The sequence below is a fragment of the Oncorhynchus mykiss genome, chromosome 27 (genome assembly GCF_013265735.2).
Source record: "Oncorhynchus mykiss isolate Arlee chromosome 27, USDA_OmykA_1.1, whole genome shotgun sequence".
NCBI classification, from domain to species: domain Eukaryota; kingdom Metazoa; phylum Chordata; class Actinopteri; order Salmoniformes; family Salmonidae; genus Oncorhynchus; species Oncorhynchus mykiss.
In genome coordinates, this window is record NC_048591.1 from 23,186,997 (window position 1) to 23,201,667 (window position 14,671).

Sequence of the window (14,671 nt, forward strand, 5' to 3'; positions counted from 1 at the left end):
GAAAGAGCTAAGAGGGAGAGGAGTGAGCATGAGAGAGAGAGCAGAGAGAAAGAGAGAAGGAGAGCAGAGGAAGAGGGCAGGGAAAGAGAGAAGGGGGAGATGGTAGTGTGAGAGTGAACCAGCAAAGACAGCAAGTTGACCAGTCAGTCTCTGCCAGGCCCCAGCCCATCCTTTTACTGCACTTTATTTTACTGCCCTGGTTTAGAGGCCCATTTTACAGCCCATAATAGACTGTTTCCGTGGGGACGGGAGCACCTACTTCTTCATGTTTTTGACCTTCATGCTGGCTGTGCTGACGCAGGAACGCAGGGTGGGCTCAGGCTCAACAGGAAGCTCTGTGACCTCATCACTCTGTACCTGCCAATCAACACATACAATACTCAACATTCCTGACATGTAAAACAATTACAAGACAGTCAGTACTTTACATTTGCTTGTTCAATAATACTTAAAAGAAACCCATACTAGCAGTATATATATATAAGACTACATAGTAGTAGAGTTCAAAGACTGCTATTCCAAGATTAGAGTGCTTGTATCAGACCTCAACTAGTGATTATAGACAGTGTACCATGTCAGTTGTGCTCTCTATTGGAGATTTCTCTGTTGGAGTAGTGCTCTTGTGTGGATCAGGCTGGGTCTCTTCTTTATCTGGTGTAATACACATGGCCCTACACAGGGAGAGGGAGGGAAGGACAGAGATAAACAGGTAGAGAAAGATGAAGAATCTGAATCCATAAATACATTACATTTGAAATACTTGAAATTAAAATAGAAACATTCCATAGCAGCCACCAGAGGGAGCCAGTGAGAGACCAATATATTTACATCATGTTTCTGGTGCTCAAATCATGACACTGCACCAGTGGCCCAGAAAACATAATGTACCCTGTGGTATTTACATCCTTGTTACTCTGGTGATAGCACATAACTGCACACGGTCTCAAATGGCTCCTGACCGGTACAGAAAGCTCCAGAGAGGAGTATAGCCTAGCCTACATACAGTAAACACATCATGGAGAAAGAACATACTTAGCCTGACAAAAGAAGCATCTCACACTTGGTAGGACCAAAACAAAGCTATAATGGCTTTTGTGTATGTTCGGGTAAGCAAAGCCTTTCCTTTGAGTAAGTCACAAATGCAATCCGCCCACAAGGGAGCGCCTCACAAAACCTGCAGCTGAAATCTGAGTCAGTGTGCTAGGCAGAGGGAGAAAAGTCCTTTCAGACCAACTTTTCTCAGGGACAATGAAGAAGAGTGGATGCCTTAGATTTGTCCTTCCTTCCAGGGCTCAGACACAGACTGAGTGATGCAGTGATACAGTCTCATAGACCACTGCTCCTGAGATCTGCTAAAAAGGACAAGAACACTGGCACTGATAGAATGAGCTCATCTCATCTGCTGGAGAGCTGTGATTAAATGAGAGGCATCCTATCACGGCCTGGTTGTTTTCCAGCATACTTACTGTAGATAGAGAAGAGATCATTTGTCTGTCATCGATATAATGTAGCCATCACTAATGTCTTTTAGAATTCCTCTCTGTCCATCACTTTTCCTCCCCGTCAATCTCTCACGTACACATAATACACACACATGCCTGTACAATCACTCAAGCACACACACATCCTCAACTGATCCTGTATACGTCTCCTTTACATTTCTGGGTGTGATATCTGCAGAGTCCTGGTCAGCTGACATAGCAGCAGTACGGTACAGTGCAGCGTGAGTGTGAGAGAGTAACTCACCCCTCAAGGACGTCACCACTTCCTGGTTCTCCCTGATGTCCTGAGCCAGCATTCCCGATCACCGCGGCAACCCCACAGCTAGCCTCCATCATACTGCCTTACTGAAGCAGTCGACTGACGAGATGGAGGAGAGAGAGAGATGGAGGAGAGAGGGGGAGAGGAGAGTCAACCTTAGCTGGGAAGCTGCCAGACATTAACCCACTCTTAGCTGCAGCTTGCGTTGTTCAGAATAATTTCACGCCTTTTAAAAGATTAATGGTTAATGTGTCTATGGTAAGACAGGCATTCAGTGAACAAGTAAATACACACTTCCTACACGTCAACTTGTTTAATTCAAAACAGGTCATTTTTAAACATTTATTTTTAAAACAGGTCATTTTTAAACATTTATTTTTAAAACAGGTCATTTTTAAACATTTATTTTTAAAACAGGTCATTTTTAAACATTTATTTTTAAAACAGGTCATTTTTTAACATTTATTTTTAAAACAGGTCATTTTTAAACATTTATTTTTAAAACAATCTGAAATCCATCCATACTGCAGGTGAAGTACTGGGACTTGAATGTGTGGCTGGGTTTGGAGTGGTCCTGAGAGGCAGAAACGAACCCTTCATGGTGAGTGTTGTTGGGAAGAGACCCCAGAAGGGATAACAAAAAGTACATACTGACCTCTTAAACATTACAGTTAGAGAACACCCATTTTCAAAACAATTAAAACAGGTCTAGGAGGAGCACTACATGGGAGCTTTGGGACTCTCCTTCCGCCAACATGTGTCTATGACTATGTTTGGCACCATCCTGAGAGGCAGAAACCAACCCCAACAGCATGGGAGTGTTGTGACAGCACCCATGAGGACATAGGTCTGGTGTCAAGGACTCTGAGCCATCATCCTTAATACAGCTCTTTATAGCCTGTCAACAAATAAAAGGAATGCTCTGACAGAGCGAAACAAACATAACACAGCCTTCTAATCTTTCCATAACTAGGCCTCAGGAAAAGGCAGTGCTGGGATCTGAGCTCCCATCTTAGATATTGGGCAAACACAGTGCAGTGGTAACCAACCAACCCTGGTCCTGGAGTGCTACAGTATGTGCATTGTGCACACAAAGTACATCAGTTGTACACCTCAGCACTAAAACTCCCCAGCCAATCAATACCGAGGTAGTAAAGCAGGAGTTTTCCTCTTGTCCAATCAGAAGCTGTAATGATGACCATAGAGATGTTTGTAAGGAGTAGTAGATAGATACATCAGGCCAGCCATTACAGTACAGGGTAGCAATTTCCCCAAGAGAGCAGGCAGAGGGAGGCAGCCCATTGGCCCGTAGCCACAGAGTGGTGCTCACTGCTGACAGAGTTCCACACACCCTCTGACTCAGCACAATGTGACCAGCCAGAGACACTGGCCAAACCAGACCCACTCCACACGCACAGATCTACTATATTCTACTGTACGCTCACCTCTCTCCAATGGCAGATGAAGCCTATCTATAGGAAATCCTATCAAACATTAATACAACAAATATTTGAGAGGATAGCATGACGACACAAAAAACAAGCAACGATTTATCTGAAGTCCCAAATGTGTCCTGAGTTTCTCCAGGGATAGGCTACATTACTTTGAAGATGAACAAAGTAACACACTAGTTTGTATGTACAGAATGTTTTTGCCATTCAGTATAGTCTGGCAATCTGTCAACCATCCGAATGTTTGTCCAGTAATGTTTTCAAAAGCACTGTAATATTTTCATTGCATTGCATTTATTCCATTATAAAATGCAACATGCCCAACTTTGATTGTTCAGAATGGAGAACGTTTCTTCTCAGATAAGGACATCCTGTGCAGGACATTGCTGTGTAGCAGACACTCTGCACCGCCTTATGGCAACATGACAAGGTACATCCATTCATTTAGGATATCGATAACATGGCATTGCAATTCAATTTAATGAGGCCAGATTTTTTTTGCCACGTTAACTTAACCCATACCAAATGTGAGGCATTGGTAATGTCTCAAATGGCACACTATGCCCTACATAGTGCATTTCTTTTGACCAGAGCCCTATGAGTCCTGATCAAAAAGTAGTGCGCTATATGGGGAATAGTCTGTAATTTGGGATATTATCTTTCCCCTGCTTATCTGTCAGTCATACCAGACTGGTCATAGTAAAACCATCATCCTGCAATGTACAGTGACGGTTGCTACAAGACATCCTGTTCACCACTTGAAGGAAGCTCTCCATGTCTGCTGCCTAGAGACAGAAACAGCTCTGATCTGGCTTTGACGACTCTGGCCTACATGGTACTCCAGGAAATCTAGGGCAGCCTACGCAATTCTGCATGCCGTTTATGAAACCTGTATTACAATTCATGGGCTGGAGTGAGGAATTGATGCCCACACATTATCTCTAAGAGAAGAATTTCATGACACGATCCTCTGAAGCTTCATATTAGGCACACTCACATGTTAACATAATGCATTTGCTACAGTGCTGTGCTGTATGCAAGTAGGCCAAAGGCTTTAAGAGATGTGGTGTAATATATCTAAGGGAGCCGCTGGGAAGAGAGAAATGACTGTTGTTTCACCTCATACTGTTATGTTGTTCAGTGTCTCTGGGGTCACTGAGCAGCCCCCACCCAGACAGCTGAGCTCACAGTACTGTATTCGTCAACAACATCTCCATGGGTTTTGATAGAGGCGCTCCCTAGTGTATGTTTCCATCTGGCTGTTGAGGGGAAAGTTTTGCACTCTCATTCGGAGCTCTGGAATGCGGTCATAAAGTTAGACGCAGTGGAGGCCCGGGGTTGCTATGGTAACCTGCCGGTTGTGAGCTGCTCCTCTTCTCGACTGATGAGGTAGCCGGAAGAGGAAATGAAACTATGTACTATGAACACAATACCGTATACAGTACAGAGGTGATTGTGTTTATGGGCTTAAAAACCTGATTAATGCTATTCCTCTCGGGGAGGAGAATCATACGATTCTATAATCTGATTTACATCTACTACAGTGGGGATTCATTATGTTTCATCTCATGATGAATTTCATAGCTGTATAAATCATTCTTTGTCCCATTCCAGACACACACAATGAGGATTAGAAATATAGTATAAAGGTCATAGACGATACTCTGTCCAGAAATACAGGCAGCTGCAGTAGACGAAAATAAACTGAAATTCATTTATTTTACACACAGTTTCTTACCATTGAGAAAAGTCATTCAACAAAGGACCGACCGTAAGCCTGTTTGCCTGTTGTTCAAATTGAATCAGTTAGGTATGTGAGAGGAATTGTTTAAGCTTAGCTGACATAGGTTTGGTGCTGGTAGTAACGTTTAAACGCCCACACCTGTAGAAATACACTTTTTCGAGCAGAAAGACGATGGCCAGAGCTTACCCATGATACAGCACAGCGATTTACGTCAATGAGACATCGTTTTAGTCAAAGTATGATATACAGTATTTGGGCTTGAAGTGACAAATCCGAACTGCCCACTTCACGCAAATCCGTGAGAATGTGGTGTCTTTTCCTATCAAGTTAAGTTTTATTAGTCATATGTACGGGATACACATGGTATACACAGTCCAATGAAATGCTTACTTTCAGGTTGCTTCTCGACAATAAGAAATAAGAAATGCAGTGTCTGTTCCTATGATATGACAAACTCTATTCAGCCTATGTTTCGTTTCATGGCTGGGTTTTATTTGAATTTTACCACCCACCATGTTTATTAATCAGAAACTGCTCTATACCTCTTCGTGACTGAGATGAGCCAAACAGCCTTGTGTCTTCTTGGCTGCCTGAGCCATGGAGCAAATTAAAATACGGGGTGCAAACGTGTGTTTCAGCACCTCCACTTTCTTCTACCTGAAAATTATCATAATCCATTGGATGTCAATTTTCAAAACATATTTTGATAGTCTGTATTAAAAAATATATGACCATTTTATAAATTCTAAAATGACATAATATGGTAGCCCCCCCCCCATCGCCCCAAGTTTTGCTTCACTACACGCTCCACTGCTTTTGATTCGTTTGCTACACCCTCATTTCACTTCCCGGTGAGAACAATGAGCACGGGCTGACTTGGCTTTGCTGTACTGCAGCCGAAGGTTACACAATGTCCATTAACATGTAGAAAATCTCATATCAGTAGTCATCATCTACTACCGGAGCTTTATCTTATTCTCTCAAACTATTTTGATGGCGGATTCGCGGCCACAATTTATGGAAGATACCAAAACTTTGGAAATAACGAAGTTAAAGATGCTGGCAGAGTTACTCCACCTCAAGAATTCCATTTGGTGAAAGGCTTGGCACACGCATACTCAGTCTGACTGGCTCTCGTTCGGGTAAGTGCACTCAGGCTATCTGGAAGGCCAAAGTTAGTTACTTAAAAGAGCAGTTCTCTCTCTGGGTCTAGCCCCAAGAAGTTATGGAAAACAGTTAAAGACCTGGAGAATATACCCTCCTCCTCACAGCTGCCCATGTTCCTTAATGTTGATGGTGTGGTTGTTACTAACAAGGAGCACATTGCTGAGCTTTTTAAATCACCACTTCATTAAGTCAGGATTCCTATTTGACTCAGCCATGCCTCCTTGCCCGTCCAACATTTCCTCATCTCCCACCACTTTTAATATGACTAGCCCCGATGCTCCTCCCTCTTTTTCCCCTGCCTTGCTACAAAGTTTCTCCCTGCAGGCAGTCACTGAGTCTGAGGTCCTAAAGGAGCTTCTTAAACTTGACCCCAAAAAAACATCTGGGTCAGATGGTTTAGATCCTTTAAGGTTGCAGGCCCTATCATTGCCAAGCCATTCTCTCCTCTCTGGGGAGGTTCCCATCGCATCCTTTAATTAAAGGGGGAGATCAAGCTGATCCTAACAATTTCTATTTTGCCCTGTTTATCAAAAGTGTTGGAAAAACTTGTAAAAAATCAGCCCTTGATTCTAAGCAATGTTGTGTGTGCTGCTATTTTTATGGACTTGGCAAAAGCTTTTGATATGGTAGACCGTTCCATTCTTGTGGGCCGGCTAAGGAGTATTGGTGTCTCTGAGGGGTCTTCAGCCTGGTTTGTTAACTACCTCTCTCAAAGAAGGCAGTGTATAAAGTCAGAATATCTGCTGTCTCAGTCAGTGCCTGTCACCAAGGTACACCAATTTTTCATCAACATAGCTCAGGCAGTAGGAAGCTCTCTCATCCATTTATATGAAGATGATACAGTGTTATACTCAGCTGGCCCCTCCCCGGATGTTGTGTTAAACTCTCTACAACAAAGCTTTCTTAGTGTCCAACAAGCTTTCTTTGCCCTTAACCCTGTTCTGGACACCTCCAAAACAAAGGTCATGTGGTTTGGTAAGAAGAATGCCCCTCTCCCCACAGTTGTGATTACTATCTCTGAGGGTTTAGAGCTTGAGGTATTCACCTCATACAAGTACTTGAGAGTATGGCTAGACGGTACACTGTCCTTCTCTCAGCACATATCAAAGCTGCAGGCTAAGGTTAAATCTAGACTTGGTTTCCTCTATCGTAATCACTCCTCTTTCACCCCAGCTGCCAAACTAACCCTGCTTCAGATGACCATTCTACACATGCTAGATTACGGAGACGTAATTTATACATCGGCAGGTAAGGGTGCTCTCAAGCGGCTAGATGTACTTTACCATTCGGCCATCAGATTTGCCACCAATGCTCCTTATAGGACACATCACTGCACTCTATACCCCTCCGTAAACTGGTCATCCCTGGGTTGCTCCTCTTTTCAGTTCGCTGCAGCTAGCGACTGGAACGAGCTGCAAAAAAAACATTCAAACTGGATAGTTATCTCCATCTCTTCATTCAAAGAGTCAATCATGGATACTCTTACTGACAGTTGTGGCTGCTTAGCATAACATATTGTTCTCTCTACCTTCATGCCTTTGTCTGTGCCCAATAATGTTTGTACCATGTTTTGTGCTGCCACCATGCTGTGCTGTCACATGTTGCTGCCATGCTATGTTGTTGTCTTTAGGTCCCTCTTTATGTGTGTTGTCGTGATGTGTGTTTTGTCCTATATTTTTTTATCCCAGCCCCCGTCCCCGCAGCAGGCCTTTTGAAAAGCCGTTCTTGTACATAAGAATTTGTTCTTAACTGACTTACCTAGTTAAATAAAGGTTAAATAAAATAAATATAATAAGACAGGCCAGTGGTTTCCAGCTAGCTACGGTTAGCATGCTAGCTAGCTACACTGACAGCTGTCAGTCCCTTATTTGTTGATGTTTATCAACTCCATGTGGAGATTTCCATACCCAATTAGCGAATATGTACAAGTAGCCTTCTCCATTCTTTGGGGGTGGAACCTAAAAGTGCATTTCCTCTCTAGGACAGGAAATGACATCTAAATAGCGGTGGAAACTTCCTCTGGGGGGTCCTTTAATATAACTCCCAATACCTCTGCCCTTTTCGAATGAGCCTGCCTGTGGATAGGCTTATCTTCAATATTGTTTTACTCATGAGAGATACAACCGTTTTGCAATTATGATAGCACAGCTAAAAACTGTTGTGTGGATTAAAGAAGCAATAGAACTGGCTTTCATTAGACTTGTTGAGTATCTGGAGCATCAGCATTTGTGGGTTTGATTACAGGCTCAAAATGGCCAGAAACAATCAACTTTCTTCTGAAACTTGTCAGTCTATTCTTGTACTGGGAAATGATGGCTATTCCATGTGAGAATCTGCCAAGAAACTGAAGATCTCGTACAATGCGCCCTTCACAGAGCAGCACAAACTGGCCCTAACCAGAATAGAAAGAAGAGTGGGATGCCCCGGTGCACAACTGAGCAAGAGGACAAGTACATTAGAGTGTCTAGTTTTGAGAAACAAACGTCTCACAAGTCCTCAACTGGCAGCTTCATTAAATAGTACCCGCAAAACACCAGTCTCAACGTCAACAGTGAAGAGGCGACTCCGGGATGCTGGCCTTCAAAGAGGCCTTGAAAGACATCCACAGCTACACCTCCAAGTGACTCAAATGATGTCAATTATCAGAAGCTTCTAAAGCCATGACATAATTTTCTGGTATTTTCCAAGCTGTTTAAAGGCAGTCAACTTAGTGTATGTAAACTTCTGACCCACTGGAATTGTGATACAGTGAATTTTAAGTTCAATAATCTGTCTGTAAACAAAGTAGATGTCCTAACCGACTTGCCAAAACTATAGTTTGTTAACAAGAAATTTGTGGAGTGGTTGAAAAACAAGTTTTAATGACACTTGACTTTAACTTCCGACTTCAACTGTAAATACAATACCCAACATCTGATTTGGACCAAACTTTTTTCTAACAATGGGTTAAACCTGAGGAATCCAAAGGAATGGTCAAAAGCCACACACGGACCCCCCACCAATCATACCCCAACAACGTTATAGTATCAGTTCTCTGTGTCTGACAAGTAGTATGGAGCTGCGGCTTGGAGTATTGTTTCTTCATCCTATGCAATGTATTCCCAGTGAAATTGGTGATGTTTTTTTCTCCTGTTCAGAGAAATTAGTCATCGAATCTGTTAGGTTTATGTCTCATCCCACATCCTGATATTACCAGGTTCTGACAACTAGATGAAAGCTTTCACCACCTTGTGAAGTTCATAACTTATTTCATCCGTAGTCTAATTATCTGCATGGTTTCCCGAGTTGTAGAGTGAGGACCACACCAATTTAACGTGACTCCAAGTTTACTTCGATATGATGGTTATTATATCAATATCTCCGCATAAAGGCATTTCCACCACAATTTTTCACATAATACATTTACAGTCTGAGATGGTGGGTGTCATGGCTTGCTGAAATGACATGGAACAACTGTATTTATAATTACATGACAATATTTTAGGTTGACTATAATTACATTACACAACTGATGATACATCACATGGCTCACTTTTATTTTCCTGCATAAGTAAAAACAGAAAATGCATCACCTATGCCATTCATTACAATTATACTTTTTTTTTATTTCTCCCTAACCAAGATGGCTGCCATTTTCGCCCCATTATGAAACTTTGAGGGTTTATAACCCCTCTAGTATTTTAATATGATCTCTATGTAGTTAACATGTTATTACATACAACATGTATCTCATAACCTTCAAAAGCCACAACATTTATTCACACCTTAACTTTCTCACTCACCTAAAACCAATACACAGCACAACACAAGTAGCCTATGACGACGATAGTAACACTTTGAGATGGTCTTTTAAACATACCTGTAACCGTAGGACAAACCACCACGCGTCTCCTCTATCTTCTCCGAGTCGCAGTGTGCCGCGCAATTCACCACTGTTGAGGGTTTCGAAAGCAATGACTTTGATTTTTCAGCATCGCACTACGAAGCCCAGTTCGCACTGCTTGAGTAAAAATGTGTAAAAAGTCAGGGATTCGTCGATGAACATGTCCTATAAAAGAGACCATCGCACTAAAACCGTAGACCCCTATGCTCTGCACCCGACGCTGTGAGCGCGCAAAACCAGGCTGGGCGCGTACTCGCAGGCAAATTCAATGATTCCTTAAATTATTCTAATCCTAGTGCCCTCAACTGTCCTAGTAGGCCTACATCAGAGATCAGGTTTCAATCGCTCTTCCACTCCTAACAAAGAAACAAAAGTACGTGTACTATGTTGTGGGTGATTTATTAGAAGAAAGATATTTGCTATTGGCAAACAAAAAGCAGCCTTGTCAACTATTTAATCAGTGGATTTCAGTATATAGGTTATGTTCACACACTAGCACCCATGTTGCAACCTGTACTCAGGAGTAGACGTAATATAGTAAGGATAAATCCGGGACACTCCAATTGGTATGATATGTTAAGTATGGTATGTATTAATTTGTGGATGTCTATCATCCATTTCGTATGATATGTTACAGATAACAATGTGTATGATACTGTATGTTACAAATAACAATTTGTACAATATGAGGGCAAAACTAAAAGCGCAAACCATTTAACTATGGCAAGGTCACTGGGAATATGACCGAATACAAACAGTGTAAGGCAATCGAACAGGCAAAACGTCAGGTTAGAGACAAAGTGGAGTCACAATTCCAAGGCTCAGACACAAGACGTATGTGGCATGGTCTACAGACAATCACTACAAAGGGAAAACCAGCCACGTCGCGGACACCGACATCTTGCTTCCGGACAAGCTAAACACCTTCTTCCCCCGCTTTGAGGATAACACAGTGCCACCGACGCGGGTCGCTACCAAGGACTGTGGGCTCTCCTTCTCCATAGCCAACATGAGTAAGACAGTTAACCATGTTAACTCTCGCAAGGCTGCCGGCCCACGTCCTCAGAGCATGCGCAGAGCAGCTGGCTGGAGTGTTTAAGGACATATTCAATCTTTCCCTATCCCAGTCTGCTGTCCCCACATGCTTCAATATGTCCATCAATGTTCCTATACCCAAGAAAGCAAAGGTAACTAAACTAAATGACTATCACTTCTGTCATCATGAAGTGCTTTTAGAGACTAGTCAAGGATCATATCACCTCTACCTTACCTGACACCCGAGACCCACTTCAACTTGCTTACCACCCCAATAGGAATACCTATGTGAGAATGCTGTTCATCGACTACAGCTCGGCATTCAACACCATGATACCCTCCAAGCTCGTCATCAAGCTCGAGACCCTGGGTCTCGACCCCGCCCTGTGCAACTGGGTACTGGACTTCCTGACGGGCCGCCCCCAGGTGGTGAGGGTAGGCAACAACATCTCCACCCTGCTGATCCTCCACACTGGGGCCCCACAAGGGTGCGTTCTGAGCCCTCTCCTGTACTCCCTGTTCACCCACGACTGCGTGGCCACGCACGCCTCCAACTCAATCATCAAGTTTGCAGACGACACAACAGTAGTTGGCTTGATCACCAACAACGACGAGACAGCCTACAGGGAGGAGGTGAGGGCCCTCGGAGTGTGGTGTCAGGAAAATAACCTCACACTCAACGTCAACAAAACTAAGGAGATGATTGTGGACTTCAGGAAACAGCAGAGGGAACACCCCCCTATCCACATCGATGGAACAGTAGTGGAGAGGGTAGCAAGTTTTAAGTTCCTCGGCATACACATCACAGACAAACTGAATTGGTCCACTCACACAGACAGCATCGTGAAGAAGGCGCAGCAGCGCCTCTTCAACCTCAGGAGGCTGAAGAAATTTGGTTTGTCACCAAAAGCACTCACAAACTTCTACAGATGCACAATCGAGAGCATCCTGGCGGGCTGTATCACCGCCTGGTACGGCAACTGCTCCGCCCACAACCGTAAGTCTCTCCAGAGGGTAGTGAGGTCTGCACAACGCATCACCGGGGGCAAACTACCTGCCCTCCAGGACACCTACACCACCCGATGTTACAGGAAGGCCATAAAGATCATCAAGGACATCAACCACCCGAGCCACTGCCTGTTCACCCCGCTATCATCCAGAAGGCGAGGTCAGTACAGGTGCATCAAAGCTGGGACCGAGAGACTGAAAAACAGCTTCTATCTCAAGGCCATCAGACTGTTAAACAGCCACCACTAACATTGAGTGGCTGCTGCCAACACACTGACACTGACACTGACTCAACTCCAGCCACTTTAATAATGGGAATTGATGGGAAATTATGTGAATATATCACTAGCCACTTTAAACAATGCTACCTTATATAATGTTACTTACCCTACATTATTCATCTCATATGCATACGTATATACTGTACTCTATATCATCGACTGCATCCTTATGTAATACATGTATCACTAGCCACTTTAACTATGCCACTTTGTTTACATACTCACCTCATGTATATACTGTACTCGATACCATCTACTGTATCTTGCCTATGCCGCTCTGTACCATCACTCATTCATATATCCTTATGTACATATTCTTTATCCCCTTACACTGTGTATAAGACAGTAGGTTTGGTATTGTTAGTTAGATTACTTGTTGGTTATTACTGCATTGTCGGAACTAGAAGCACAAGCATTTCGCAACACTCGCATTAACATCTGCTAACCATGTGTGTGTGACAAATAAAATTTGATTTGATTTGATGTGAATTTGATTTAGATCTGACGATGCAATCACCATTGCACTGCACACTGCCCTATCCCATCTGGACAAGAGGAATACCTATGTAAGAATGCTGTTCATTGACTATAGTTCAGCATTCAACACCATAGTACCCTCCAAACTCATCATTAAGCTTGGGTCCCTGGGTCTGAACTCCGCCCTGTGCAACTTGGTCCTGGACTTCCTGATGGGCCACCCCCAGGTGGTGAAGGTAGGAAACAACACCTCCACGTCGCTGATCCTCAACACAGGAGAACCACAATGGTGCGTGCTCAGCCCTCTCCTGTACTCCTTGTTCACCCATGACTACATGGCCACTCATGCCTCCAACTCAATCATCAAGTTTGCAGACAACACAACAGTAGTAGAACTGATTACCAACAATGATGAGACAGCCTACAGGGAGGAGGTGAGGGCTCTGGGAGTGTGGTGCCAGGAAAATAACCTCTCAGTCAACGTCAACAAAACAAAGGAGCTGATTAGGGATTTCAGGTAACAGCAGAGGGAGCTCCCCCCTACCCACATCGACGGGACCGCAGTGGAGAAGGTGGAAAGCTTCAAGTTCCTACCATTGTTGTGAAATTGTTAGATATTACTTGTTAGATGTTACTGCACTGTTGGAGCTAGAAACACAAGCGTTTCGCTACACCCACAATAACATCTGCTAAACACGTCTATGTCACCAATACAATTTGATTTGATTTATTAAAATGTGCAATTATATGATATGTTACGAATTCCAATTTGGCATGTCTAACGTTGGCTAGGTGGATAATGCTAACATTAGCTAGGTGGCTAAAGTTAGCTAGGTTAGGGGTTAGGGTTAGGAATTTGGTTAAAGGGTCAAGGTTAGGGGTTAGGGGAAGGGTTAATTAGCATGTTAAGTAGCTGAAAAGTAGCTAAAAAGTAGTAAGTAGTTTCTAATTAGCAAAAAATTTCCATGATGATATTCAAACATGGAACCTTTTTGTTGCTAGACGTTCACGTTATACGCCTACCCATCCACCCCATTCACTCTACTTTTGTTTTTGCCTTACAATTAAGTAACCATCTGTCTCATGTAACCATACCAAACATACCTAATAATACTAATTTGGCATCACTGATTTACTCTGTCTACTCTGAGACCAGGCTGCATAAACACAAACACATATCTGTTCTACTACATGCCACTACCCACTTCATATTAGTAAATACAGTCCATTTTTACTATGCATACTAGCTTTTTTTTTCTATTCTTGCTATTTCTGACTTGACTCTTTTATTGTTGTTATTGACATTGATGAATGTACTGCGTTGTTGAGGGAGCTAGCACATAAGCATTTCATTGCACCTTTTATACCTGCTGTAAAGTGTGAATGTGACGAATAACATTTGATATGAATTGTATTTGTTTTATGACATTGATAATTTGACAGGACAAATAACCTATCAATGTGCTGATTTCAGTATGAATAAACTACATGTACTGTATATGAACTTGTCAGTGATCAGTGATGTCTATAAGCTCAGTATATAATTCATTTACAAACATAAATTCTCAATTTACCTGGTAAAATAAGATAAACAACACACTCAACACAGATTATATACTAATGACATCATCTGTGTGTACCTACTATCAACAATAAGGCCTAAGAGACCAAACGTCTTTTACCTGAGGCACTTGACTTGTATGTTTACGCTACACTAAGTAGACAAAAAGTTCAAAAGACCTGCTCTTTCCATCACATAGACTGACCAGGTGAAAGCTATGATCCATTATTGATGTAACCTTTTAAATCCACTTCAATCTGTGTAGATGATGGTCAAAGGATTGTAAAGCCTTAAGACTATTGA

At 42.7% G+C, this 14,671-nt stretch overlaps 1 protein-coding gene across 4 annotated transcripts in view; it reads right to left on the reverse strand.

Moving 5' to 3' along the window:
- Positions 1-10,370, reverse strand: part of arhgap32a (Rho GTPase activating protein 32a) — a 33,501-nt gene extending 23,131 nt beyond the window's left edge. The window contains exons 1-4 of one of the 4 annotated variants that reach the window (XM_021588043.2): positions 9,983-10,367; positions 1,747-1,860; positions 572-671; positions 260-351 (exon numbers count right to left, since the gene is read on the reverse strand). In XM_021588043.2, the coding sequence (XP_021443718.2) occupies positions 260-351; positions 572-671; positions 1,747-1,838 (284 nt within the window). In that variant the 5' untranslated portion in view covers positions 1,839-1,860; positions 9,983-10,367. Of the gene's footprint in view, positions 1-259; positions 358-571; positions 672-1,746; positions 1,861-7,406; positions 7,466-9,982 lie in introns of those variants that run through there. The other 3 variants (XM_021588040.2, XM_021588041.2, XM_021588045.2) reach the window with 3 other exon arrangements.
- Between the last annotated feature and the right edge of the window lie 4,301 nt (positions 10,371-14,671).